The 24,556-nt window shown below is 42.3% G+C and overlaps 1 protein-coding gene and 1 long non-coding RNA gene across 2 annotated transcripts in view; one reads left to right on the forward strand and one right to left on the reverse strand.

Moving 5' to 3' along the window:
- Nucleotides 1-22,438, forward strand: part of NDUFA10 (NADH:ubiquinone oxidoreductase subunit A10) — a 43,174-nt gene extending 20,736 nt beyond the window's left edge. The window contains exons 9-10 of the mRNA XM_076341996.1: nucleotides 7,976-8,084; nucleotides 21,975-22,438. Of these exons, the coding sequence (XP_076198111.1) occupies nucleotides 7,976-8,084; nucleotides 21,975-22,043 (178 nt within the window). The 3' untranslated portion in view covers nucleotides 22,044-22,438. The remainder of the gene's footprint in view (nucleotides 1-7,975; nucleotides 8,085-21,974) is intronic.
- The window catches only part of LOC143162138 (uncharacterized), a 45,900-nt gene continuing 41,418 nt past the window's right edge, over nucleotides 20,075-24,556 (reverse strand). Inside the window, exon 3 of the long non-coding RNA XR_012995647.1 lies at nucleotides 20,075-20,370. This is a non-coding gene — a long non-coding RNA (uncharacterized LOC143162138). The remainder of the gene's footprint in view (nucleotides 20,371-24,556) is intronic.

Here is a 24,556-nt window from a genome sequence, read left to right on the forward strand (position 1 = left end):
TAATTGATTAGACGAGAGACTTCAGATGAATAGATTCCATGCCATTCATGAAGTGCAAGAACTCTCCAGGCATTTCCTAAGTGCTGTACCCTGTGGCTCTTACTTTTGGGAATGTATTTTTGTGAGCACTTCTGTTCCTGGGTGATCACAAAAAACATTTCATTTTAAAACAGAGCATTTATGCAGTTGGCATGGTAGTTTCTCTGCTACCTTGGCAGCATGACATCCTTCAACAAAGCTTGTTGATGGAGCAACCTTGTAGCAAGTTTTATATGTGGTGCTGTTTAGACTGGCTGTGTTTAGATCATTTTTTCTAAAATTAGACTAATTTCTTATGCTGTCTGCTTTTAAGTATCTTACCAGCAGTCAAGAAGCTGCTTGAAAGAGTATCGTGGGGAAGGAATTAAGCAAACGTGGGTGACTGCTCAATAAGTAATTTTCTCCTCCTCTCCCCTGACTCCCAGTAAATAATCGTAAATAAAAGCTTTAATTCTAATTCACAGAATGAAGTATTGCAGTTCTGTTGTTCATTCTCCATAATAACAAGGGGGATTGTGAAGTACAGCGCTTTAAGAGTGGTTTTTTGCTGTTTGTTTTGTTAAAGATCCTTATCTGTCTAGTTGGATGAGAAGAGCTCAAACTCAGATAGTGGAAAGTGCCTTGCTGGAATAGAATCAAATTTCATTATTATAATTCTTTGCAAGTACTCCATGATTATCTGTCCTCCAATTCAGCTGTGGAGTGCTACTGGTGGGGGTGCATGTGTCCCCAGAGCAATGCTGAAAACAGAGGTAGCCCTCCAAACTCCAAGATATGTTGAATCAAACCATTGACCTGTATGTAAAGTGAGATCAGACCTACACTTTTATCCATGCGTTACAGATGAAGCATCAGGAGTGCCACTCTGAAGTCATGTTGATGAACAAAATGTTCTCTGGATAACCCTGTATAAAGAATATATCTGCACTCGTAAGACTATTAATAGATATAATCTTGCACTGAAGTGAGACAGGCTTCCCATTTTGCTAGAACTTCATCTTTAGACTGAATGTGCAGGTAGCAAGTGCAGTATAGTTATTACACTTTTAAAACAAAACTTAAGAGTTATATTAATTTCATATTTATTTCTGGTTATCTCACAGGTTAATAGGAACACAGGGTTTTTTTAAATTGAGTATCTGCCTCTGAATTTCAGTCTTTGTGACAGGCATTGGAGTAGTAAGTTAAACTTTTTTGTGGGCTTCTGATATTCTTTGCCTTTTACTTTTTTGTGCTGTTACCTCAAATGCCTCCTAAAATTAGAGATATGTTCCTTTTCTATGGCCCTTCTGTCAAGTGGTGAAGATAGACACCACCCAATAGTGCTCTTCTGCAATCTAAGAGAAACAAGTCATGATTCGGGTGCCCTTTAAGTATCTAAGAAGAGGTTTCTTTGTGTAGTAATTAAAGGATAGCATCTGGTGACTTAGACCCTGCAAACCTATCAAAATCAGATTTCCTTTGAAAGAGAGAATACAGTTAAGTTGCTTGTTTTCCTATAGCTTCACACTAGCACAGATATTAAGAAAGGTTTATTAATTGCAGAGTGTAGGAGGGAGTTAAAGGAAAGCATACAATTAAAGAGCAGTGTATTAAGATATTGTATGAAAACTGTACTTTGCAGCTGTAGAAAGGAATAAATTGCATTGTGAAGGACTCAATTTTTCATTGAACTATGGGGGAGGCTGAGAGGGTCTCCTGTATAAGGCTCTTGTCATTGTAGATAACACTATTTCTTCTGTTGGCAGCGTGTGGCTGTTAAGATCTTACAATGCAACAAACTGCTAATATAAGTGTTCATGTGGTTTGAGTTTTGCTGTTTCCCCTTACCTTCAGAATAGCATTGTCAAGATAATGGTCGTATTCAGGCAGATGATGAATGTGCTCGGTGTTTGCTTTGAGCCTTCATTTGGTGCTGGGGTACTAGGGCATTGATCAACTGTGTAACGACAGATCCTGTGCCAATTTTGTGCTTGTGCCTTGCTCAGCTGAGTGAGGAAATCATGGGCAATATGTTGGGCAGCCTGGGAAGAGCACCTTTGTAATGTTTTATAAAAGTGTGTAGGTTTGGACATAATCTTTTTTCATGTTAACTCCAGAAGTGCTGGACAAACATGAGTCTCCCATCACAGCTTGCACAAACTTCACCCATGAAAACATGTCAGGCCCAGTGTCAGACAGGGAACAGATGTGTAAGGACCGAACAAACACTGCAAGGAGTTTGCTGCATGTCATCAGTGTTGGAATTGCATCCTGGAGCATCAAATGGCAATTTCAGGTGGTAGTTCATGAACGTTAAAGCCGACGCTTTCCTCGCTTTTTCTAATGCCCAAGTAGAAGAGAGCTTGTGGTACCCAGTCTTCTGCAGATTTGCAGGTGTCCCATGCCGATGTTAATGTTTCCTTTTGGAAAGAGTATTTAGCACATTCCTGATGGGCTGTCTGTTCCATATGCTGGCACATGCTGCCCTCTCGTGGGTGTTTCTGGAAGGCTGCAGCAGGTATTTGTCTGTTTTTCCATCTTCAATTGCTTACTTTGCTGACCTCCCAGCATTTTGCACAGCCCACTCGTTCTGACTTGGGCTATTTCAGATCTGATGCTGCCTGGGAGTCAGAGGGGCAGCGCAGCGGGAGGCAGGGCATTGCAGTCATAATCCTGCTCCAGTGGTGGCTTGGCTGTTGGCAGTTTCACCTCTTTCACCTTCAGCTTGTACCAGCACGTCTGGGGGATGGGGATTGATAGGCAGGGGTGAGGATAACTTTTTCATTGCATGTATATAGGGTCTAATGCACAGAAACCCCAGCAGGGCCTCTGGCTACTTTGGTAATGCAAATAAGCTAGCTAATCAAAACAGTGAGCCGCACCCATATAAGATCAGTTGCGTAGTGATACCTTTTATCTCCCTGCCTTGCCCTTGAGTACTCTCTCCCTTGCCGTAATAGAGAGTAGTATGGTTGTGGGACTGAGGCATGTCTTGGTAAAAGGTTAAAAATGTGTGTATTTGTCTGTATGTAAGCTAGTGGGATCTCCCAGAGGATGTTCTCCATATCTTTCCTTCCTCTCCAGGCGCTGTGTCCAACAGAAACCACTCTGCTGGTTTTTTGAAAAGTCTCAAGGAGTTCCTCTGTTGCCACTGCACTCTTAGGCACGGTTTTATCTGTGCCCTTCCCAGTGAAATCATGTGACTGTCTACCTCCATTGCAAAATAAATAATGTTTTGGAACGAAGAGCTGTAGTTTGTGTAACATCCCCTGTATTACTTTACCAGTTGTTGCGGGGAGCTTACTGCATTTGACTTGTTTCATCAGACAAGTTCAGGGTTAAATCTGTTACATCCCCACACTCCTTCAGAATTTGCTATAGCAGAACATATTTTATATGGGCAAGTTTTCAGCTTAAGTCACCACTAATATAATTTAAAAAAAGATAGGTATTGGTGTTTCGTCTTTTTTAAGCCACCACTAATTTCACTTAGAAAAAGATAGGTATTGGCATTTGTTTTATCTTGATGAAAAGAGGATCTCTTTCCATTTGGAAACAATCTAGCCGTGAAATAGTTTGCCAGTCTCATCTGTTCAATTTTGTTCATTAATAACTTAGTGTGCCACAAACCCTGGGTAGTAAATCTTCCAGTATTGTATTTGGCGGAACATCAGACATATTTTGAGGTTGTTACTGAAGGACCTTGTATATGCAGTAACTAATAATTTCTAAGTTCTCTTAACATTTGTTTACCTTCTTAGAGCTATTGCTAACCCCAGAGCTTGGCTCCTATTTCCTTTCTGTACAATTTGCTCTGGTTAAATGAAATACTGCAATGAGGAAGCATGGGAGTGAATGAGGGAGAGCAACCCTTCAGCTCTGTTTCACAGTGTAATCGAGCATGCTTAGCAAAGGGAAGAAGTGTCCATGTTTGAATGTCTTGTCTGATTTCAAGTAGCAGGACTAGAAGTGCTTGCAAGAGCTGTATTGGACTTGTTTTTGAAACATTTTGTCATGGAGACTCCAAAATCTCATAAACCATTCATTGTAAAGCTTCTGGCACTATTAAAAACTGCTTCCTTTGGCACCTTACTTCTCTCTTGCTTCAATTGAAACAGTTTTTCTAATTTCCTCTTTGCAGTGGCTTTTTATAGATTTGAAGAGGTGTTGTTTCACTTTCTGACCTTCTCTTGCAGACCTGCTTTTCTTGGAAAGCTCTTTTTTTCTTGGCGTTCATGATGAGTGTTTCTGTTCACCAAGGGAGTGGCCATGGTTCACTTTGGGCATGGCATACTTGTTCTGCCTAACCAAATGGTGGAGTCTGAGTCCCTTTGGCAGAAGGAGGTCTGTATGTCACTGCCCTGCCTTTGCTAAGTTCTGGAGAAAATGGACAAGGAAGAAATGACAGGCAAGGAAAGACACATGGGGGACACAGCCTGCTGCTGTCCTGTGTGCCTGCTGAATGAGCACAGGGGCAGAGGAGGTCAGTACGGTAAGAGTTGGATGCAGGAACTATCTGTCCCACCCAGCTCTATGTGCCTGTGGCATGAATCAGGAGCATTTCTCCTTTCCCCTGCTCTCACAAGCATGGGCAAAATCGTAAGCGCATCACATGCTCACTGGCTCACTTGCATGTGTTGTACCCTACCCATGGGAGGCATGAAAGCCGACCGCAGCAGGGGTTGAGGAGCCCTGGCTGAGGTAGTAAGGGTGTGAATAGCAGAGGAATGAATACCACCCACTTGCTCAGATTCAAACCTGAAACACAATAACTGGTTGGTGAGAAGCTGGTTTCAAGGTGTGCGAGAAAATCTGTTTTCCAGTTGGATCCACCTGCTATTTCTCAAGTTACTTTCATGTATAAGCACAGAATTTAACGTGGGATGCTTTTGTGTTGCTGGCTCTAAGCCTCTTAGGTCAGTGAATGCTTTTAGGTAGGAAGTGTGGTTTTCTAATACTGTATATTGTCATTTCAATTTTTGTGATTATGCCAGCATCAGTTGTTGAGAAATCATGGCTCAGGCTACGCAAACTGTTTTTTTTTTTTGTTTGTTTGCTTGACTAGTTTATTTTTTTCCAAGCAGTCTACTTCCTTTACCCTGCCTTGCACCTTTAGCAAATATGTTCATAAGACTTTCTAATGTTCATTGTGGTAGGCAATCTTTGGACTTGGTGGGGAAAAAAAAGTGTAAGTTACTTGTGTGTAATCAGGTTTCTGCAGGTTCCCTGAAAAATTTGTGTATCCTTGCTGTAAGCTGCCTGTAAGGGAAACAGGACTTCCCCCTCTGAAAAGAGGGAGGAATGTGTCAGTCCTGATTCCTCAGTACCTGCTCGTGCATGTGGTGCTGGACATAATGTGTGGAGTGGGTGTGTAATAGGTGCTTTTAGAGAAGCAATGAGCTGCCCATTGCTGTAACATACATAAGTGTGATTCCTGTGTAGCAATGGGAAGAACTGTAGCTAATAGGATTATGGATGGGTGAGCTAAAATCTAATGTTTGTACAGTATTAGAACCATGCAGTCACATGCTCTCAGTTAAGTTTGAAATGTCACATAATCTTATGGGTAGGTAAAGCACGCTCTGGGAAGCTATGCTACTGCATGATGAGAGCTGCTTCAAGAAAATATGGTTAAGTGCCAGAAAATAATAAATAGTGATACTTTTGTGCAGGGGGAGAGAGAGAAAACTAAGGAAACATAAAAGGTGCCTTTAAATGCTTCCTGCTGAGCAGTGAATTAGTTCTGGCAAGCGAATGTGGTTTTGTGGTTAAAGACACTGTTGTGGCAGGTGTCTTTGGGTGGTGCTTTTAGTATTCAAAGTTATTTCTTAAGGTGCAGAGCTGAAGCTGGAGAAGCCATCTTTGGTAGCATTAGGTTTGCATTTTTTTGTTGTGCAGTGGTTTCTTTGGAGGCAGTGGTTGTGAGAGCAAAGAAGTTTTGAGAGCAGCAGGTTTTCCATCTTGACCACTAACTAAAATAAATTGTGCCTGGGAATTGTCCTCTAGAATTGCCATTTTTCTGAGATTCATGAAGGAATGGATTAGCTGCAAACTGGTTGACTATTGGACACAGTTTGTATGTGTCAAGTTATACTTCATGTATGCCTGGACAAATTTTACCTGCTTTCTCCTACAGACTTGTAAGGTCCAGAACATCTGCTCCTACTTGACGGAGAGCTGACTCCCATTTCTGTGGGAATAAGGGATGGGAGATGTTTATTCACTGATAGATTAGTGGATCTTCCGCAGCCTCTGCTGTTAAGCCTGAGCTCAGCAAGGTCTTTAAACATTGCCTGCATGTGGTCCTGTTCAAATCAAAATTCTTAGCTTGCTGTCTCTGCTATCTGCACAATGAAAATGCAGATTAAAGCTCATAGCGTTGGTACTGATTATAGGTGTGATTGCAGGATGGACTGTACTTCAGGTACCAGCTCTTCATTCCTGAAGGGCTGCTTTCTGCTGGGGTCTGTTTATTTTAGTTCCAGGTTAATTAGCAGTGCATATTAGAGCTGATTCCTTCTTGGTAGAACCCCAAGAGAAGAAACTTAGTAGGTGCAAAGGTGCTCCTCCCAAAGCATGTTGGGATTCAGAAATAAAACCAGTTGCATCATCAGATCACCACTTTTGACAAGCTTTTCCATCCCAGCTCAGTTATTCCAAGCTGTCTTGGAGTGGGAAGGCTGGGAGTGGCCCCCAGGAGGGCTGGTGCTAGCATGTCACAAAAAAGCTCTTGCTGTGTTGGTGAGGAGGCAAAGGAGGACCCTGTTTACTGGCTTCGAGCATGTGAAATATACATTTAATGTATGTGAAGATAGATAGCGTAGTAATTCATAGGAAACATCTTTGGTGTTCATCCTGGCCTTGTAAAAGGGCATTTATCCTTACTTTCTCCCACCTCAACTTTTACTAGATTATTGTACTTCCTTATTAATTTGTCTGTAGTAGGATAATTTATAGTGTGTGTGTCAGGATACGTTAGCAGACTAGTTTACTTGTTGAAACTGTTCAGTGCTGTGAGGTAAGGTCCCAAAACTTGTGATTTAGGGAAAAAAATTAATTGCTTAAAGATGATTAACTTTGCTTTGCTCAGGGCATATGCTTTATGTGTGTGTAAACGTTTGTAAAGAAATGCAATTCACTGAAAACACAACTTGCAGAGTTTAAAGTGTTGCATTTAGAATTTGGTCACTGTCCACTGCAAATGGATGTATTTTTCCCCAAATATGTATAGGTGGCACTGTTGGTCTACGTATAATACCAGAATGCAGAAGGTGGCTTTCTAGCAGTTTCTCAGACATTTTAAATTTGGGGTATTTGAAAGTGCTGGCACCGTGCAACATGGATTTTTGGTGGATCCTGGTATCTGTCATTACAGCTGCTGCAGCAAGCTTCCCCTGGTTACTCCCAAGCAGGATGCTAGAGGCACTGTCTGCTTCAAAACCCTGTGATTGCGTCAGTGTCAATCCATTTAGGATGGGAGTTTGGGGAAGAGCACCACCTTACTTTAATCCTGTGACCGTTCATTTGTGAAAACTAATTGCACAAGAGGCAATTAAATGAAGTTGATATAGCAAGATAGTGTGTGTGATTCAATAAAACCATTGTTTTACCTTGCTTATATAGGAAAGCAAAAAGCTAGAGATGCCTTATGGAGAAGGCTTCTAGGAATGACAGAGCATCTCCAGGGAGGAAAAACGCAGGGGAGGGAGTGGAGAAGCAGAAGTTGGAGCAGGAGCCAACTGGAGGCAAGGGGGTAAAAAAAACCCACAGGAACTGCGTGAGGAAAAGGACTATGTGTTCATCATAATTGGAAAAGAGGCAAAACCTGTGGAAGTAGTATTTAACAGAAAAGTGGTTCTTCAATATTTGGTCAAACTCAGAATTGATGTTGTTGTCTTTGGGACAGGACGTGGACTAACTGCTCCTTTTTCTTTCCTTCTTTCTTTCCCCTCAGTGTTCAGGACAAAGATGGAGTGCTGGATCCTGCAGCCATCCCTCGCTTCATTCCAGAAATCACAATTGGAGGCAATGAATATGATAAAATCTATTATGAGTATCGATCGGTAAGTAATACCAGAAGGGGAGCAGTTGTATGGTAGCCAGGCAACTATCCCTGCCAAGGTGTAAGTGCGTTCGTAACTGTCCTGTGCACAGCCTGGGTGTCAATCTCATGTACAGGCATACACATTTCTGAGAGTAAGTTCTGGATTTTGCCCAGATCACCACCTTTTTTGAAGTCTGGCTTCCCCACAAGAGGAATAATGAGGCAGATGGTTTGTTTCATAAGCTGATTTTCTTTTTTGATCTTTAGATGTGGACTAAAGGATAAGTGGTTTTCATTTGTTTTTGTTTCTCCTGCCCCGATTAGTCTCTGACCTCTGAAATCTAAAATAATCCTTTGAGTCAAACAAGAAAATTGGAAACCCATGGCAACTTCTATGAAGACAACAGCTTATAAAATGCTGAGGGAGGGGGTGTTTTTTCTGGAATAGGCTGAGGAGGTACAAATGTTACATTGCTTCTCAAAACTGTTGTTGCTTTAAATAGTGTGTTTCTGTACGTGGGCACACATCCAAAGCCTGTTGTGGCCCAGCACTCTCTTACACCTCATGCAGGCTCCCACACAATGTTTTAATTAGCTGCTTGCCTTTCTGGTTCTGGAGACAACGGCTTCCAATTGACTTAGCACTTTGCCCTATCGCTTATTGTTATTTAGCTGGCATGGGGTCCTCTTGCACCACATGGTGTTTTCCTAAGGCCCAGGTATTGTAAATTCTCATTAGAAACTGTGGAACTGATGACAATTAATACTGATTAGACAAACTGAAGTCACAGATGATGGTATATTTTCAAGTTGAATTGAAATCATCTCTGCCACTGCATTTTTTTTTTAAGCCATCACTGAAGACAAAAGAAGGAAGATCTAGATAAATTGTTGTAAACCATGATTTGCATAGTCAAAACACTACTATTTTTCTGTTCCTGTTAGTATACAGTCTCTTACTGAAATTAAAATGTAAGATACAGGTTCGTGGACTTGTTTGGAAACTCTGGACTACCAATGTTTTCTTCAGGAATAGTCAGTTCAGAAGTCCCTGTGAATATTCAACATAATTTGTTTCTCCTCAGCTTAACTATGCAGTGGAGAGGCTCCTGGGTTCATGCTGTTCTGCCTTACTTGAGATGTAGTCTTTCCAGCTTGTAAAAGGGGCTAAAGCTAAAGGTTAAAGTAGCAGAAAGCGTCTCAATACTCCTTGAGGTTGTCTAATGGGTTTGAAAACTCCCTGGTCCATCTGAGAAATTGCTATCAGAATTTTGTGCTTCTTGGTATCACTTACATTTTTAAGTCCAAAACTTCAAGCTCAGACTAAGGATTTTTGGAGTCCTTCGCTCCAAGAGACGTCTGTGCATGTGCAGCACATATTTCAGAAGGATCTGCTGCATGACTTGTTGCCAACATGCAACATCCATCTGTACTGACAGTGCCTTTCTTCCCGAAGATGATGGGTTTTTTTGGCTGAAATGTCACTTTGCAGTGGAGCTGGGAATTATTGAGGCTGCCTGACACACAGCTAGATGTGACCTTGGTGCTGCGTGCTGAGAACCGGGGGTAATACTTCTGAAAGCCTTTTTTCTCTAACTATACAACAGCACATTCCTCTTTGTGCTGGCAAGAAACTGAGAATGCCCTAGCTCATCAAATAGCTGGCTTCCAAGAAAAATTGTGACTTGCCTTGCAGATGTATCAAAGGGATGCTTAGGAGTAGGAATATGAATACCTGGGAAGGAAAGCTGGGCTCTTGGATTGCTCTGCTTGATGCCAGTTAGTTGACAGCAGAAGCTGAGCACTGTCAGTGCAAAAAAACATTGCCAAAATATAATCTCCCTTCTGCAGGCATGCTTTTAGGTCCAGATTCAGGAAAGTACTGTGGAAAGTGATAATGTCCTTTGGAATAAGGAGGAGTTGTACATTTCATGAAGCATTTGGTTAAATTCAGGCAATACTAGCTACTCTCTTTCTCTCTTCTGAATGCTTAGACACTTGTAATCCTTCAGGGATGGGGGGGCGTCTATAGGGATGGTGCACAATGCAAAAGATGCTGGGTTTTCCTACTTCCTATAAGCTACTGGAAGGGGAAGCACAAAGCCAGCCCCACCTGCCGTTTTATGTTCCAAGATATGTTTCAATTCTTTGTGTTGAAACTTTGAAGATCTGGGGTTTTTTTCACTCCAACTTTGTTTAGCAAATGAAGGTGTGAATTTCTTTGTAAGGCAAGGCTTATATTCAGAGGTAATACAGCATGAGACCAACCAGTGCAGGCAGAAAAAGCAGATGAACTTCTAGACATACAAATCGTAGCTATGAGGTTGCTGGGTCTAACGAGAGGGAATCGTAAACCCTTGCCTTGCCCATGTTTATGCAGGGATGGTTACAGCTGCGCTACCACTTCTGCATTTGAAGACAGGTAAAGATTTTAGGCTCACATGACTTGTAAATAAAGACTTAATTATGGTATAATTACAGAACTTCAACTTTTCCTTGTGGGAAATACGTGCTTTTAAAGTTAGTGTAATGATGTTTACCACGTAAATACAATGATTTGTGTAGGGGATTTTTTTCCTCAGCAATCTTAAACTAGTCGTAAATCCTTGATCATACCAATAGGCAGCTAACTGCTGTGCTTTTCAGAGTTGCATGCACACAATTCATGCTGCCTAATAATGGTGGTTTTTGGGGATTTGCAAATTCCACGCAGAAGCTGTTTATTGTTCAAAATATTCATTAGTCAGAAGCAACTGAGAAGGAGGAGGAAACACTCTTCAGAGTCCAAGATTTTAGTATGTGTGCCTTTCTGCAAAATAATGAGGTAGCCACATACAGCTCTGAATACTAGAAACTCTCTTTTTACATATATCCTTTAAACTTCTTCAAGTGTTCCTTTCACATGTGAGGAGGTGGCTTTCTGCCTCATTCTCTTATCATAAAGTCATCTGGCAGGGTTCAGCTGTTCTGTTCAGGCATTCATAAACTTCTAAAGAGGCTTTTCTGGCAAGGGAAAAGTAACCTTTTAGTCAGGTTCTGTAGATCACAGAGATAAGCATGTTCATTTGTAAGTGAAGCAACATTATTTTAGGAACTGTCAGACTAGTAAAGACTTGACTACTCGTTTTTTTTTTTCTTAACAACTGCTGTATCTCTCTGCTTTCTTCCAACTGCGCACAATCCCCATGGATAGTGCTCCAAACTCCATGTGCGCCCTGTGAAGCTGGAGCACTTAGGCAGATGTGTTTGCAGAGAACACAAAAACAAATGGTTCTGTTTAATGGAATCAGTGTACTTAAATAATGTACTTATGTACTTCACACTCCCGAATGCTGTTGGCAAGTCCTGCTGAATCTCCTAGGGGTGGTGAAAAAAGGATTCTTTTACGTGTATGCTCTTTTCTGTATACATAAAAGTGCAGCTGTCTAAGATTCATATTGAAGCCATCACCTACGTCTTTACCTCTGAAAACAAAGCTGGAGAACTTTAAAATAGTCTTTGCCACCTCTCCCTTCACTGCAGATCGTAGGGAAATGATCAGTATTTCATTTATGTAAACTTCGTGTTTAAAAAGCCTAAAAAAAGTAAAATAATGGGCTGCTTATCACAAGGTGTACCAGAGCCTGAGTCCAGCGTTTGCTGGTGTTCACTCAAGGTGAAAGCAAAATGGTTAAAACCTAGTCTCCTTTCTCATGTCATCAGCCCCAGCAGAAAGCATTTCTGCTAGCCCACTCACCCCAACCCTGGTTCACGTAACCCAGCTCCCCTGTTTGTCCAATGGCTTGTCCCAACATCTTTAAACACAAGTCTAAGAAACCCTGAAGGACAAAAGGGCTGTCTTCAGTAGTATGCTTAAAAACTGTGGCTTGCATCTCATGCTCTAGGATTTGTTTGGGTTTTTTTTCCCCTCATCCTTTCTCCAGGGTGTAAGATTGCACAGTGGGAGGGGTATCCTACCCTCTTTATAGTTTGCTGGGATTCTTTAAGTATATGTGCTGGTGTGTATACTGAAGAAAGTAACCAAATGCTTGGGCACACACATTCTTCTTCAGACAAGACAGGCCTAGGCACCTAGAAGTTCCTTTTGTACTAAGGCAAATCCCATATCAAAATGTTCTATCTTTTGTTAGCCTAACTTACACAATTAGAAAAAAGGAAGTCAGGGATGTGTACCTTACCCTTGAAGCAGACAGTTGTGATGAATTCTTTGAAGAATTTATTCCACACTCTTGAACTACCTTCAAAGACGCTTCCTATCCAATATGACTTCCAGCTCCTGTGAGTGCGTGTGCCTGTGTGTTAAGGCTTTCTTAGATCAGTTTTAGTTGTCATCTTTCAGTCTGAAGTGTCCTTCTGCTCTTGCATCGAAATAGTGAGCCACCTACTTCCCTTCCTTTCTTTACCCTCTTATTGCTTTTCCCCACCATGCACTGGCTATTTGCTGATCCTGGCACACTTCAACCTCCATCCCTTGGCTCCTTTCCTTGATGGTTCTCATTGTCCTCCTTTGAACCATCTAATTGTGCAATGTCACTTTCTGTGGTGAGATAAACTTTGCATGTGTGCCATATTCACCACATGAGGAAAGCAGAGGCTTATTTGGCAGTAGTATTGATTCTGCTTTGTCCATCCTTGTCAGTGCAGCTCCATATTAAGCAGAGACAAAATGGGTGGCTCAGATTTTTCTGCCCAACATTTAACTCATCAAGAAAGTAAATAAATATGACACTGAAAGGTAAGAGAAGGCTCTCATTTTCTTTTTCCCCACCCTTTTCCCTTGGTGGAAGACTGCTTTTGGAATATGGGTATGCTGACCATGAGGCAAGGAAAGCGTGAGCTAGTCAAAGACCTAGCTACTGCTATAAGGTGCAATTCGGCTCCCATAACTGTGTCTCTGGCAAGTCCCTTCAGCTTGCTAACCTAACAGGGATTTATTTTTTTTTTTATTCCTGGACTAGTCTTATGCTAGATTGCCAAATGGAACAGGTTTCTGGGGTTAGGTGAATACTGGAGCTGTGGAAGGGAAGTAGTGGCTGGGGCGGGATGGCTGCCTGTCCACAGCAGCTGCACCAGCTCAACTGCCTTGTCAAGCTGCATCTTCGTATCCTGCTCCTCATCCCCCTCCCTTCTGCCCCAGGACCTGGGAGTGTGTGGCTGGCAGTCCCCTGCAGTCTTGTGTATCAGCAGTGGAGAAGCAGCAACAGGTTGGAGGGGAGGAGAAGCCCATGCTTTTCCCACAGGCTCTTTATTTCCCTCTTTTTCATAAAGATGCAACCTCAGGGGTGGGAAATCCTCAAGTGTGGGATGCCTGCCTTGGTAGTTGCAGGGAAACAGCTGTAACACAGCAAGGTTTTGAGTGAGGAAAGGTGGGCCTGCAACATTAGTCAACTCTCAGCCTCACAATGCAAAAATCAGAGTATTGTAAGAATGTGTGTTTATCATTAGAAGATCATAAGTAGCCCAAAAGGGAAAACATTAAGGGAAGACTTTCTCCAGGTTTGATGTGGCCCAGGTTGCATGTGAAGTGCAGCCCTGACCCTTCTTGGCAGCTGTGGTTGCAAGGGGCTGAGGATGGCTGCTGGCAAATGGGAGGGTTAGGAAGTCCTCTAGCTTTCCCATCTCTTCTGACAGTGCAGAGCACTCCTGGCTTACACACAAATTCCACCATTTAAAATATCCTGAACTAAAAAGAAATACTTGAGCTTTCAGGGAGCCAGAGTCTGGATCAGCAACAGGGAATGTTTGTGTCAAAATGACGCATTGAGGTTTAACATGGTGATATTGCGTGGTGGGGTCCTCACCATCTTGGCCTTTGGCTGCAGATTTTGGGTTTCAGAAAAGCTACAGGCTTCTAAAAAACCCTTTGACCAATTCTACTTGTATGCTCAGAGTACATTACCCATACATACATACAAAGTACAACTGCTGCAATAAGCTTTATCTAAGCCATGAATTGTCTTTCATGGTACTCTTGCCTTTGCAGAAGTAGGGAGGTTTAGGATATCTTTCTTCTCCATGTTTGTGATTGTTACCATAGCAGCGTCTTTGATACAATCTTCTGTTTTCTCTCTCCTGCCATTTTTTCTTGGCTTGATGAAGTTTTCATTTTTTTTTTTTAGGATCAAGATCTCCCTTCCTAATTCTTATTTTAATGGAGGTGTTTGGCAGCTGTAATGCCCAGCCCTGTCTGCTCTTGAATCCAGGAAGGAATGAAAACAGACACACAATAAATTAGAAAAGGCTTAATTTAAGTTTTTTCCTGTTTTATATCTGCAAAAATATTTTTAGCCCTTTCTAAAGTAACAAGATGTTGCGTGGCTAAATATTGGTAAGACCAGAAGAACCTGAAGAATAACTAAAACCTAGGAATGATGAAGTTGTTCCTGAAGGGTACCTGGAAAGGGGTGGGAATAGGCATGTGATCTCCTTCTCTTCCCACCTTCCCACTCCTCCTCTACTCTCACTGATCTTGTACATACAGGGAGAGTGTGAGTAGCCCTTCTGCTTTAGAAACTTGTAGCTTCTCTACCCTGCTTTCCTTGAAAGATATCATGGGCAGTTGGCAGGGATATCTATCCCAGATATGGGGGGGGAAGGAACCTGAGAGACCTTGGGACTATCTCAAATCTTGGTCTTGATAGTTGTCTGTTTTGTTTTAGATGACGGACCATGCTGTCCCAGGCACTGGGTACCTATGTAAATCAAAAAGACAGTAAAATCCCACTGGTGTTAAAATAATCCATTTCAAACTTGACAGTCTGCAACTGAGCCCTATGAAAGAAAACATTTTTTTATGTGGGAGCACATCCTCCCTCTCCCAAACCCCTCTTAATCCCGTACCCATGTAGGAATGTGATCCTCAGGGTAGGATCACAGGTACAAATCCTCTATTAAATAAAAAAATAAAATAAAAACCCAAGGAAAATAGCTTGGAAGAAAGATCTTTTGTTAGTGATTAAGCAAAGTGGAGAAAAGTTGCAGGTGAACTGTTCCCACTCCACTCTTCTGTATCTCCTAGGAAACTTTAATTAAAAAAAATCCAACCCTCAGAGAACAGTTTTATTGTGGTATCTTATATTGAAAATCATGCTCTAGATCAGGAGAAGGTTTTGGTAAATCTCTAAGAAGGATACCTGGATTTATTTTTTGCTCTCCCTGCATTGCTCCAGCTTCTCAGGGATAACATCTCCATGGAGATCTTAAACACCTCAAACTGACGTTACTTCACAGTTTATCTGTGCTGGTGTGGTGATGCAGTTTTGGTTGGGATGGCATTAGTGTACGATCTTCCTTGTTTCCTGATAGTGTTTTTATGCTGAGAAGTGCTTTTGGGCTTTTTAATGTAGAACTGGCATTGCTAAGACCTGTTGCTACCTTAGGTAATGTAACATAAGGAAAGCTATTTTAAGAGGCTTTTTGCATTTTACCTGTCCAGTTAGAAAAGCAAGCCTACAGTTAGTACAACACTTTATCTGGCTTGGATATAGTTACTTGGCTTTTTCCTGTGGTAGGTTTGCACTCTGTAGTGGATAACTGGCATTTCTAACATATTTGCTGAGAAAAACCAAAGTAGATATGATTCTGCCGCTATGGAGAATAGTCATTAGGGCAAGTAGGCACTGTGGGAAAAAAGCTGTGACAAAATACTTAGCTGTTCCTTATTGCTTGCTTATTAAAAGCAAGGCTAGAGATATACATTAGATTGTTTATGGTGTTCGTAGTTGTTCAAATTGTAAGTCAGAAATTCATTTCTACAAATCAGATTCCTGCTTAAGCTCACTTACGTTGTTTGAAATAAAAAATACTTCAGCTTTAAAGAAATATGCTGTTTCCTCCTTATGGCCACTTCTATTTCCAAAAGATTTCTACTGTCTTGTCTGTCTTTTTCAATGAATGAATGAAGGGTAGGACAACAGTCAATGAACAATTTCAGCAAATTGGAATTGTTTTAACCTCAATTCAGTAAAGCTTTTGAGTACTCTTGTTACTTGGGCTATAATGAATGTTCACAGCATTAAGAATTTTGTTTGAGTAAAGAATGGCAGGAGTCAAGCTGTAAACAAATCTATCTATGCCAATCCTTTGGAAACGAAACCATATACACCTTGAATGTGTGTTTGGGGGTTATTACACCACCCCCCTGTTTTTTTTATCTGTTGCTCTGGAACATAGGAACCAAGCTCTTCCAGAATACAGCCAATATATGAAGCTACATGTTCCTAGATTTAGCTGTGTGCCAAAAACAAACACTGACAAACTTCAGGAAGTCAGGATTTCTTCTGGAAAAAGCAGTAGTCTTTGCTAACAGTGGTGATGGAAGGTGCTGCTATTATGCTTGTTATAAACAGCCACTAAATGAAAAGGTTTGGATATTGATGAGCCCATGCTTGTGGAGCGATGACTCTGTTTTTAAGTGCTGTTTGATCAGCGCTGCTCAAAACGTGCTATTTATAGATCTACTTTAGCTGTGAAGCCCAGCCATTAGTAGAAAGCAGCACAGGAGTAGAAGGGAAAAAATGGTAATTCTTTTTGCTCCTGAAATGTTGGAAAACAAGACATACTCTAAACTGATGGATGTAGACCTTTTCAGGTTGTTAAAACTCTCCAGAGCTCTACCTGTACATGTCTGGTTTGAAATTATTTTGAGGAGCTATGAAATGCAGCCACAGTGTATAGCAAACAGCTGGCTGAAACTGTTTGTTGCTACTCTGCAGCCTATACCACTTTATAGGGCTTTTCATCATGTTTATAGTTCTGACAGACACTTCTGTGGCAGAGTTCTTAATTTAACTGAGGAGATGATCTTGTTTTCATCTTTTTACTGATGCTCTTTTAAAGTTGAGCAGTTTCATTCTTCTGAGCTGGCCCTACCTTTGGGTACAACTCATTTCATTAGTTTCATGCTCTGTGTGGTGGATTTTATCACATACTTCTTCAGATAATCCTTGCTGCCAACTTTAAGTTCTGCACAGTGTAATGCAGCAGACCAAGACTTGATTCTGTCTCATCCATTTCCACGGAGTGGAAAAATCTGTTACTTGGCAGTGACCTTGCAGGAACTCATGTTTACTTCCTGCCACAGGGATACGTGTGAGCTGTTGGGCTTGTCTAGTGGGATCTCTGTTCCCATTTGCTTGTTCAGTGCTGCTTCAGTTGTAAGCTCTTGAGGGCAGAGAATTAATTCTTGTGTTGCAAAGTCTGTGTCTAGATGGCTGCTGTGATAACATGGCTTTTCTTACTTTTTGTGGGAAAGATGGTTCAGCTTTGGTGTGATGGTTGACTGGTTTCTCTGCCTCTTCGTGCTGGACAAACCTGTTGGTGGCTCCATAGGTCTCTTTGGGCTGATGTCAGTGAAGGACCTAAGAGGGTTTGAAGGGATTTATTTGACCATGTATGCTACTCCTTTTACTTGCCTGTGGAAATGTGGTGGTGTTAATTAATCATGCATAATAGGATGCACTACTGTTATTTATAATGTGGCCATTAAGTGACACCTTTTCTTTGGTCTTGCTCAAGTGCCATTTGAAGGTAACAAGCTTGGAGTGGTCCTGTGAATGTGCCAGGCACTTGCAAATGATGTAGCCTTGCTGATTTTCATTAGAGTTCTGACTGGGAAACTTACTCATAATTCACAAGTCTCGTGGGAAATGCAAGTCGCTTCCAAGTACTTGCCTGGTTTCCCATCGAGACCCTCTAAATTTTGTGGCAGCAGTATCCTTCAGCAAGGAGTCCTTCAAGCCATTGGCTTTGTTTGATGGCACCTGTATCTTGTACTGGAAGAGACAGTGAATATTCAGTCCTTCTCTGTGTTCTCCCAGCAACTGGCAAGTTATGCAGAGCTTTGTCCTATCTCCCTTCCATCATCTCTTTTCTAGGCTGGACAGTTTACCTCTTCTGGCTGCAATACCAGCAACCTCAGGGCTGGTTGCTTGTTCCCATCCCTGCCCTTGTGCTGGCTAAGCAGCTGTGGGCAGAACAGGCTGGGAACTTCAGCTGGGTGCAGTTTGGAGCACCAACTTAACCATTTGTTGTCACCAAAAAAAGCACATACTACCACCTGCCTGGCATCCCCAGATCTTCTCTGGTGCTCCTACCACTCTTCTTTGCAGTGGTCTGGTATGTGTTTGGCTGACTGAGCTTGCAGAGTCACTGAAAACTAACCCAGCCAGAAGGAGTGAATAGCTTCTCGCTGGGCAAGGGCTTTGATTGAGCTTGTGGAATGATCCAGCAAAGCTGCAGAGCTGGCTTGGACTGTGCAGCAGAGAGGTGATAGGATGGGTAATGTAGGACCTCTTCTTGTTGGCATCATGCTATTCAGTCCATTCAGCCACAGTGTGCAACAATACTGCAACACTTTTCATTTGGCTGTCTAATCCAGGCTCCTTGTGACATTGAGCAAATGCTTGTTCTGGCAGGAGGTGGGCCTGTGAGGAGCTAGCGGGGAGGCAGAAGACCACAAGAACAGGAATGACTCCTGTTCCAGTATTTTTCCAAATGCTTAATAAGTGCTAAAAGATCACCAGCTGCTTCTGTGGGACAGACTACATTGTTCCTAGTTGTGCAGCCTTTTTACTATGGACATGGCTGTAAAATGTGAGCTTTGAAGAGCCCTTTCTCGGGAAGTCATCTGTGTTACTTGTACCTGGGGCAGACAGTGTGCAGAACACAAACTCACATCATTCTGCTTGCTAGGTAATACGGGATTTGTTTACTGTGCCTTCCTTTTCCCATTTTTTGGGCTATTTTGAAAGCTTGGCTGTAACATATCCCAAAACTCAGCTGCTTTTGCCAAGGCCCACTGTGAATGATGGAGTATGGATGAATACTTACTCTAAAATTCACTTTGATGTATTGCATGCCTTTAACCAAAGGCACATGGGCAAATTGTTTTGGACAATGAATTTGAATTCTGTTGGGATTGATATTGTATCTTTTAAAGAGGGCAGATTTACCCAGAAACAAAACTGTAAACTCCCATATTCTCCCAGAGAGCTCCTGTTGCTTTAATAATCTAGTTATCTGGGAATCTCTTGAAGTATCAAAGGGCCAATTACGTGCTGCCTGGAGAGGACCAGGGAGAGCTGGTTTTGTGCTAGAATTAATAGATACAGGCTGGTCACAGCAGGTCTGATGTCCTCCCTAGCTCACCACTGTAAATTTGCAGGGCAGAGATAGTAATCATTTATTTTTCATCTCGCATCTCCTCTTTGCTCAGCAGGAGTAACTCTTAACAGGACTGCATGGTTTCTTCTGATATTTAGACAAGACATTAAAGACAACTTTAAATGAAAAAACCTTAGAAAAACTGATCAAGAATGGCTTGTAATAGCTTGTGACAAGGCAGGGTGGGGAATGTCTCATGAATGACGTAGAAGTCTTCTGTTAGCTTGATGTTTTAGGGAAAGAAGTGTCTTATTTTCTGTCCTTCAAATAAAATAAAAAAAAAAGAAAAATAACACGACCACCCCCCCTCAAAACAACAGGTTCATCCTGGATTAAATAGCTGGTTTTGTGGCCTGAGTATAGATTTCATCAAGACTGGGTCTTGCTTCTCTCTGCAGGGGCAGCTCTCTCAAACAAGATAGTCTTACAGTTTTTTTGAAAAGAAAAATCATCAGGACAAGTCAGGGGTCCTATGTGAAACCAGTGTTTTTGTGGAGATGAGCAGATGATCTGTGTGTAACTATTTGTAAAGGCTGCCAGTGGATAGCTTATTTTTAAAGGAAGGGTTTTATTATAGCACCTTTGCTTATTTCAGACTTTTTCTCACAAACCTCACTTGCTTTTTCATGGTGGTTTGCTTCTTGATTCCAGTATTGTATCTCAAAGATGAATGCTGTGTTCTGTCTTTTCCATTCCCGGAGATAGGAAGAGACGTTCTGGAGATAGACTCTGCTTTTGGAGCTAGGACCTGTCTGTCTCTGGTACTGCAGGTCATGGTCAGTACTTTCTGAGGGGGACTACTTTTCAACCTTTGAGACTCGGGTGTTAATGTATCTACAACTGTTTCCTCTGTAGGATCACTCAGTTCAGAGTAATTGCCAAAGTAGCTACTTTATGCACTGATCCTGTTGCTGGCAGGTTTTGTTCCCACGGCTTAGTTATATAGTGGGTACAGAGCCTGGTTTATGTTTATTCAGGCTGAAACTGCACTTAAAAATTTGTGTCGCTTTTGCAAAGCAAGTTGGTAGGAGATGATTTTGATGACAGCGTTGTTGGCACACTTGTGGTGAGTCTTCTGTCACATAAGCGTGCTTTTGCTGACCTGATGCAGCCTGCTTGGCCTGGAGGAGCGCTTTCCTTGCCTGCAGAGAGAACACATACGCTGTGTAAGGGGAGTTTGCTATTTTAACCATACTGGCAGGCTTTCTCTTGTAGTCCTGTGTGCTGCATCTGTAATCCCTTAAAATGGCTGCTACTTAAACAGCCTCTTTTCCCAAATCTTTAAAGCTGAAGGCAGAATGGCTTGGCCGCTGAATGTTTGTGTCTGTAATGCTGCCTGAGTGCTTTTGCAATGTGGCTGCACATGGCAGCAGGCTGAGAGGGCCAGGTTTGGCTTTCCATCCTGATGCATGATCTGCACAGCTGTGCTTGTCCTCTTCCTCCTGAACCCTTGTGGAAAGCTTTGGTTGTGGGACATCTGTTTGGTTGGCTAGATGGACTACCATAAAGAGGGTTGTGTGCTTCAGTGTCTCATGTCCTTTCACAGACTTGGAGCTAACAGGTCCTCATCTCTAGGTCTAGACACAACTCCTTGAACCCCCAAATGCCAACTCTGTTTAGGCTACTGCTATTCACCCCTGTTTGCTCTCATCTCTGTGATAATTTGCTTTCCCTCCCTGGTGAGGGTGCAGACCCTCCATCTTTCCTAGTACATCTGATGTCCCCCTCCCAGCGCTCCAGTCCATCCAGCCTTTCCCTCTGCAACGTGTTTCTTGGTTCGCTAGGCTTGAACCGCTCCTTGCATGATGCTCTTGTGACCTCTACAACCAGCCTAAGCTCTTGAGGTGCTGTCAGAAGGAAAGGCTTCCCGCTGCAGTCCCCAGCCCTCTGCCATCTCACGTACAGCGATGTGTAACAAACTGTACAGAGCAGTGACTTCGTGCGGCAGCACCGTGGTTCCCTGAGCCCTGCTCTGGGAACCACGGGTACAGAAAGGTCAGTCAGGCTAACCTGCATGTCCAAGCTGCCTAGGCGGAGGCTACTCCCAGCAGCATTAAGGGTCTGTGCAGAAGAGTTGCAGCCTGAAAGGTCAGTGAGGTTCAGAGGCAGCATGTGAAGGCTGTTGCTTAGATCCCAGGGTACTGGTGAAATTTGGGTATGGGGTTCGAGAAACTTCAGTTTTTCCAGCAAGTAGTGGTTTTTGACTTTGCTTATGAAGACAGGCAGATACTGCTTTTGCTTTAATAAAGTTAAGTTCAGCTCTTGAAGGCTAAATATGCAATTTCATTTGAATGGTTTAATTTAACGTAGTAATTAACTCAGTGTTTCATGCATGAAATACTTCATGTGTTTAATAATGTGTGCCTATTTTGGCATGAGATTCTACTGACTGATTCAATTCTACTACATGCTATGATTAGAGGGGTCATCTCTTACTAAAACTGGGCATGTGAGTGTGTAGGGAAGAATTGGATGAATCCAGGTGGAATATGCTGTTGTGCTGTTGACATATTGGCCTAGTTTTTATGTATATTACGGCATAGTGGTTTTTGTGGCCCCCCTTCCAGCTGCACAGCTCAAATTTTTCAGAGGGACTGATTTTTCTACCAGTGTTAATCATTGTTATAAAAAAAATATTTCACGTTGCACTTCTGCAGATACCACGAGGCACTTCATAAAGAATCTAAAAATTTCCATAAAGAGTGAAAAGAGAAATGTTTCTGACTGAACTTTCTGCTTTCTCTAGCTTCCTGGTCGCAATTTTAGGCAAGGCTACAATGCTGATGTTGGTGACAAGTGGATCTGGCTGAAATGAGATCTGCCTCCCCTTGGAGACCTAACCACAATGCACCACAGAACTTGAGTGAAGAAGCCGTTGAGTTCAGTTGTGCCTGCTCTGCATCGATTGTGTAGCGTGAAGAAAATGCTGGTTAAATCATCTTCCAGCTACAGCATAAGAGAATAGACTCCTAGAAGGGAAATCACTTTATTCTGGTTTGTTCTTCCCTGATGAATTCAGGGTGATTTGTCTTTGGATGTTTGATAGTCAACATGTGATAACAAAGTGATCTGGTATTACAGGGGCAGACTTAAGATGAATGCTGAACTTTCTCTTTGTCAAGACTGTGGCATATTATTACACAGGATTATTGTTGTTTTGCTGAATCAAGAGAAATTAAACCTGTATCCTCCTGGGTCTCACAAAGTTAATTTCTTGCTCTGTCATGCATGGTGTTTTATTAGTTTCATTAGAAGAGTGCACATGCTAAAAAAAGCGCTTGCATCATGTTCTGAAAGCCTCTTGCTGGACATCAGCATCAAAGCAGGCAAGCATAAAAAAGCTCATTGAGAGAAGGAAATAAGTGTTGATCTCAATTTAACCAGCAAAATACCTGTGCTTAAAAGTTAAAAAAAAAAAAAAAAAAATCAAAATAATTGCCAGCAGTTGTACTCATAGCTTCTTCCTTTGAATGGGTGCTATAGATCAAAATGTTTGTTGGGTATAAGACAAATGTAATTATTATTTTTGCAAGTCCCTGAAAGTCCAAGTTGGAGTTCTTTTTAAAGAAATGATTCATTTGGTATTAGTTAGTCACACAAATGAGGCACCTTGGCATTGGTTCAAGCAGTGCTGAAGATTTAGTCTGCAGTAATTCTGCATTTCCAGGAAGGGGCTAACTACTTCAACCACTGAGTAAAAGTGCTGCCAGGCATTCCAGTGTTCAGGACAATGCCTTTGAATTAAGCAGCCAGGTCTTGCCCATGCCCCTTCCCATATCAAAACTAGTATGAAAAGACTCCTTTAACAAGAGCCTTGGGGGCCTGGTTAGATACTGAAATAAATGAGCAGTGGGATAGAAATGTGGCTCTTCTCACTGATCTCTTAGCTCTTTGTTTCCATGTTTTATGGCTTTATAAACTTTCACCTCTGGTTGCAAAAGGACTGACTCCACTTTGGTGCCACTGTGCCACCCTGTGCTAATGCAGCTTGTGGCTTCACAGTGATGAGCAAGTGCTGGGGTGCAAGGCCAGCACTGTGCCTTGGACTTGTGTGAAGATGCAGCAGAACTGGTGTAGTCAGTCCTGTGAGGCTGTGCATATTTTTTTTTTTGAACTGTTGCAAGATCTTTGTGCATTTTCAGTAACCAGCCTCTGGAAGGCGGGGCACTGGACCTATGCATGTTGCAGCTCAGCAGTGTGCTTCCTTATCCCATGTCTCCCCCAGGAAGGTGTATCTTAGTGCTCTCATGCCTGAGGACCTGCCAGCCTGAGCACGTGTTGTCTTCTCCTATGCAATGAGATCCTGAGCAATTAGTGTTAGCTTTTCTTATCTATCCAGAGTGACATCTTGCAGCAGTCAGTGATGTGTGTGGAGATGAAAAGAACATCTGCTGTGGCTTTAGGTTCCCTTTGGAGTGGTCCAGATCTGTTTTTACAGGTGTCCTCCACTCAGTATTGCTGTGTTCTCCAGGTGCTGTAATTCACCTGGCAATGTGCATGCAACCTGATGTTGGATCTCCTAGATAGGCATTTTGTGCTGTGTGTAGTGCTGGTGAAGCTGTTGTGTTCAGCTTTGCCATAGTGGGGCACAGTGAGGTGCAAAGCATTTCTAAGAGCCTTCCCTGCCTGCTCCAGCAGCACGCTGAGCTGAGCTTTGGATGTAAAGGAGTTTAATTCCAATCAGGAAAAGCAGTGTTGGCTTGTATGGCAAGCAGTGTGGTATGACAATAATGCATGTTGAGCATACTTTTTTATCCCGGCTTTAACTCTGCTTTAAAAGTAAACCTGTTTATAAAGTAAATCTGTGAAGGAAATAACTTTCCCCTTGCTGTAGGAAGGAGTGTTAGCTGTGTTTTTTCTCTTCCCTCCTTCCCACTCCAACACTTCAACCATCTCTTAGCAAACCAGCTGTAAAGTTTTTGGCTTTTGAAGACTATGCTGTGCCAGTTGGATGAATTTATCTCCAGTTCTTTATTAGATTGGAAAAGATAAAATGGCTCAAGTCCTCTCCATGCTTCTGTGTAGGTGCACATGTGATATCATCTGCAGTCTGTCCTCTTAGCCTGAGTTCCCATTGCCTGTGTTAACGCATAGGGAAGTTTGCCTCTTGTCTGTCATGTCCCATGCTTGATTCTGCCTGCTTTACAAAGGCAGATTCCCTGGGAATGGTGGTGTTTCACTTATAGCCATCAGCCACATTTTATGGGCAGAACCACTGGCTTTCCCGATGGCTGCAGTTGGTCATTCCAGTAGTCCAGCAACTAACTACCCGTGGGGTTCACTTTTCGGTTGCACAGGAGGGGTGAAAGGAAAGAGGAGGTGGGTGGG

This window comes from Aptenodytes patagonicus, chromosome 6 (assembly GCF_965638725.1).
Source record: "Aptenodytes patagonicus chromosome 6, bAptPat1.pri.cur, whole genome shotgun sequence".
Taxonomy (NCBI): domain Eukaryota; kingdom Metazoa; phylum Chordata; class Aves; order Sphenisciformes; family Spheniscidae; genus Aptenodytes; species Aptenodytes patagonicus.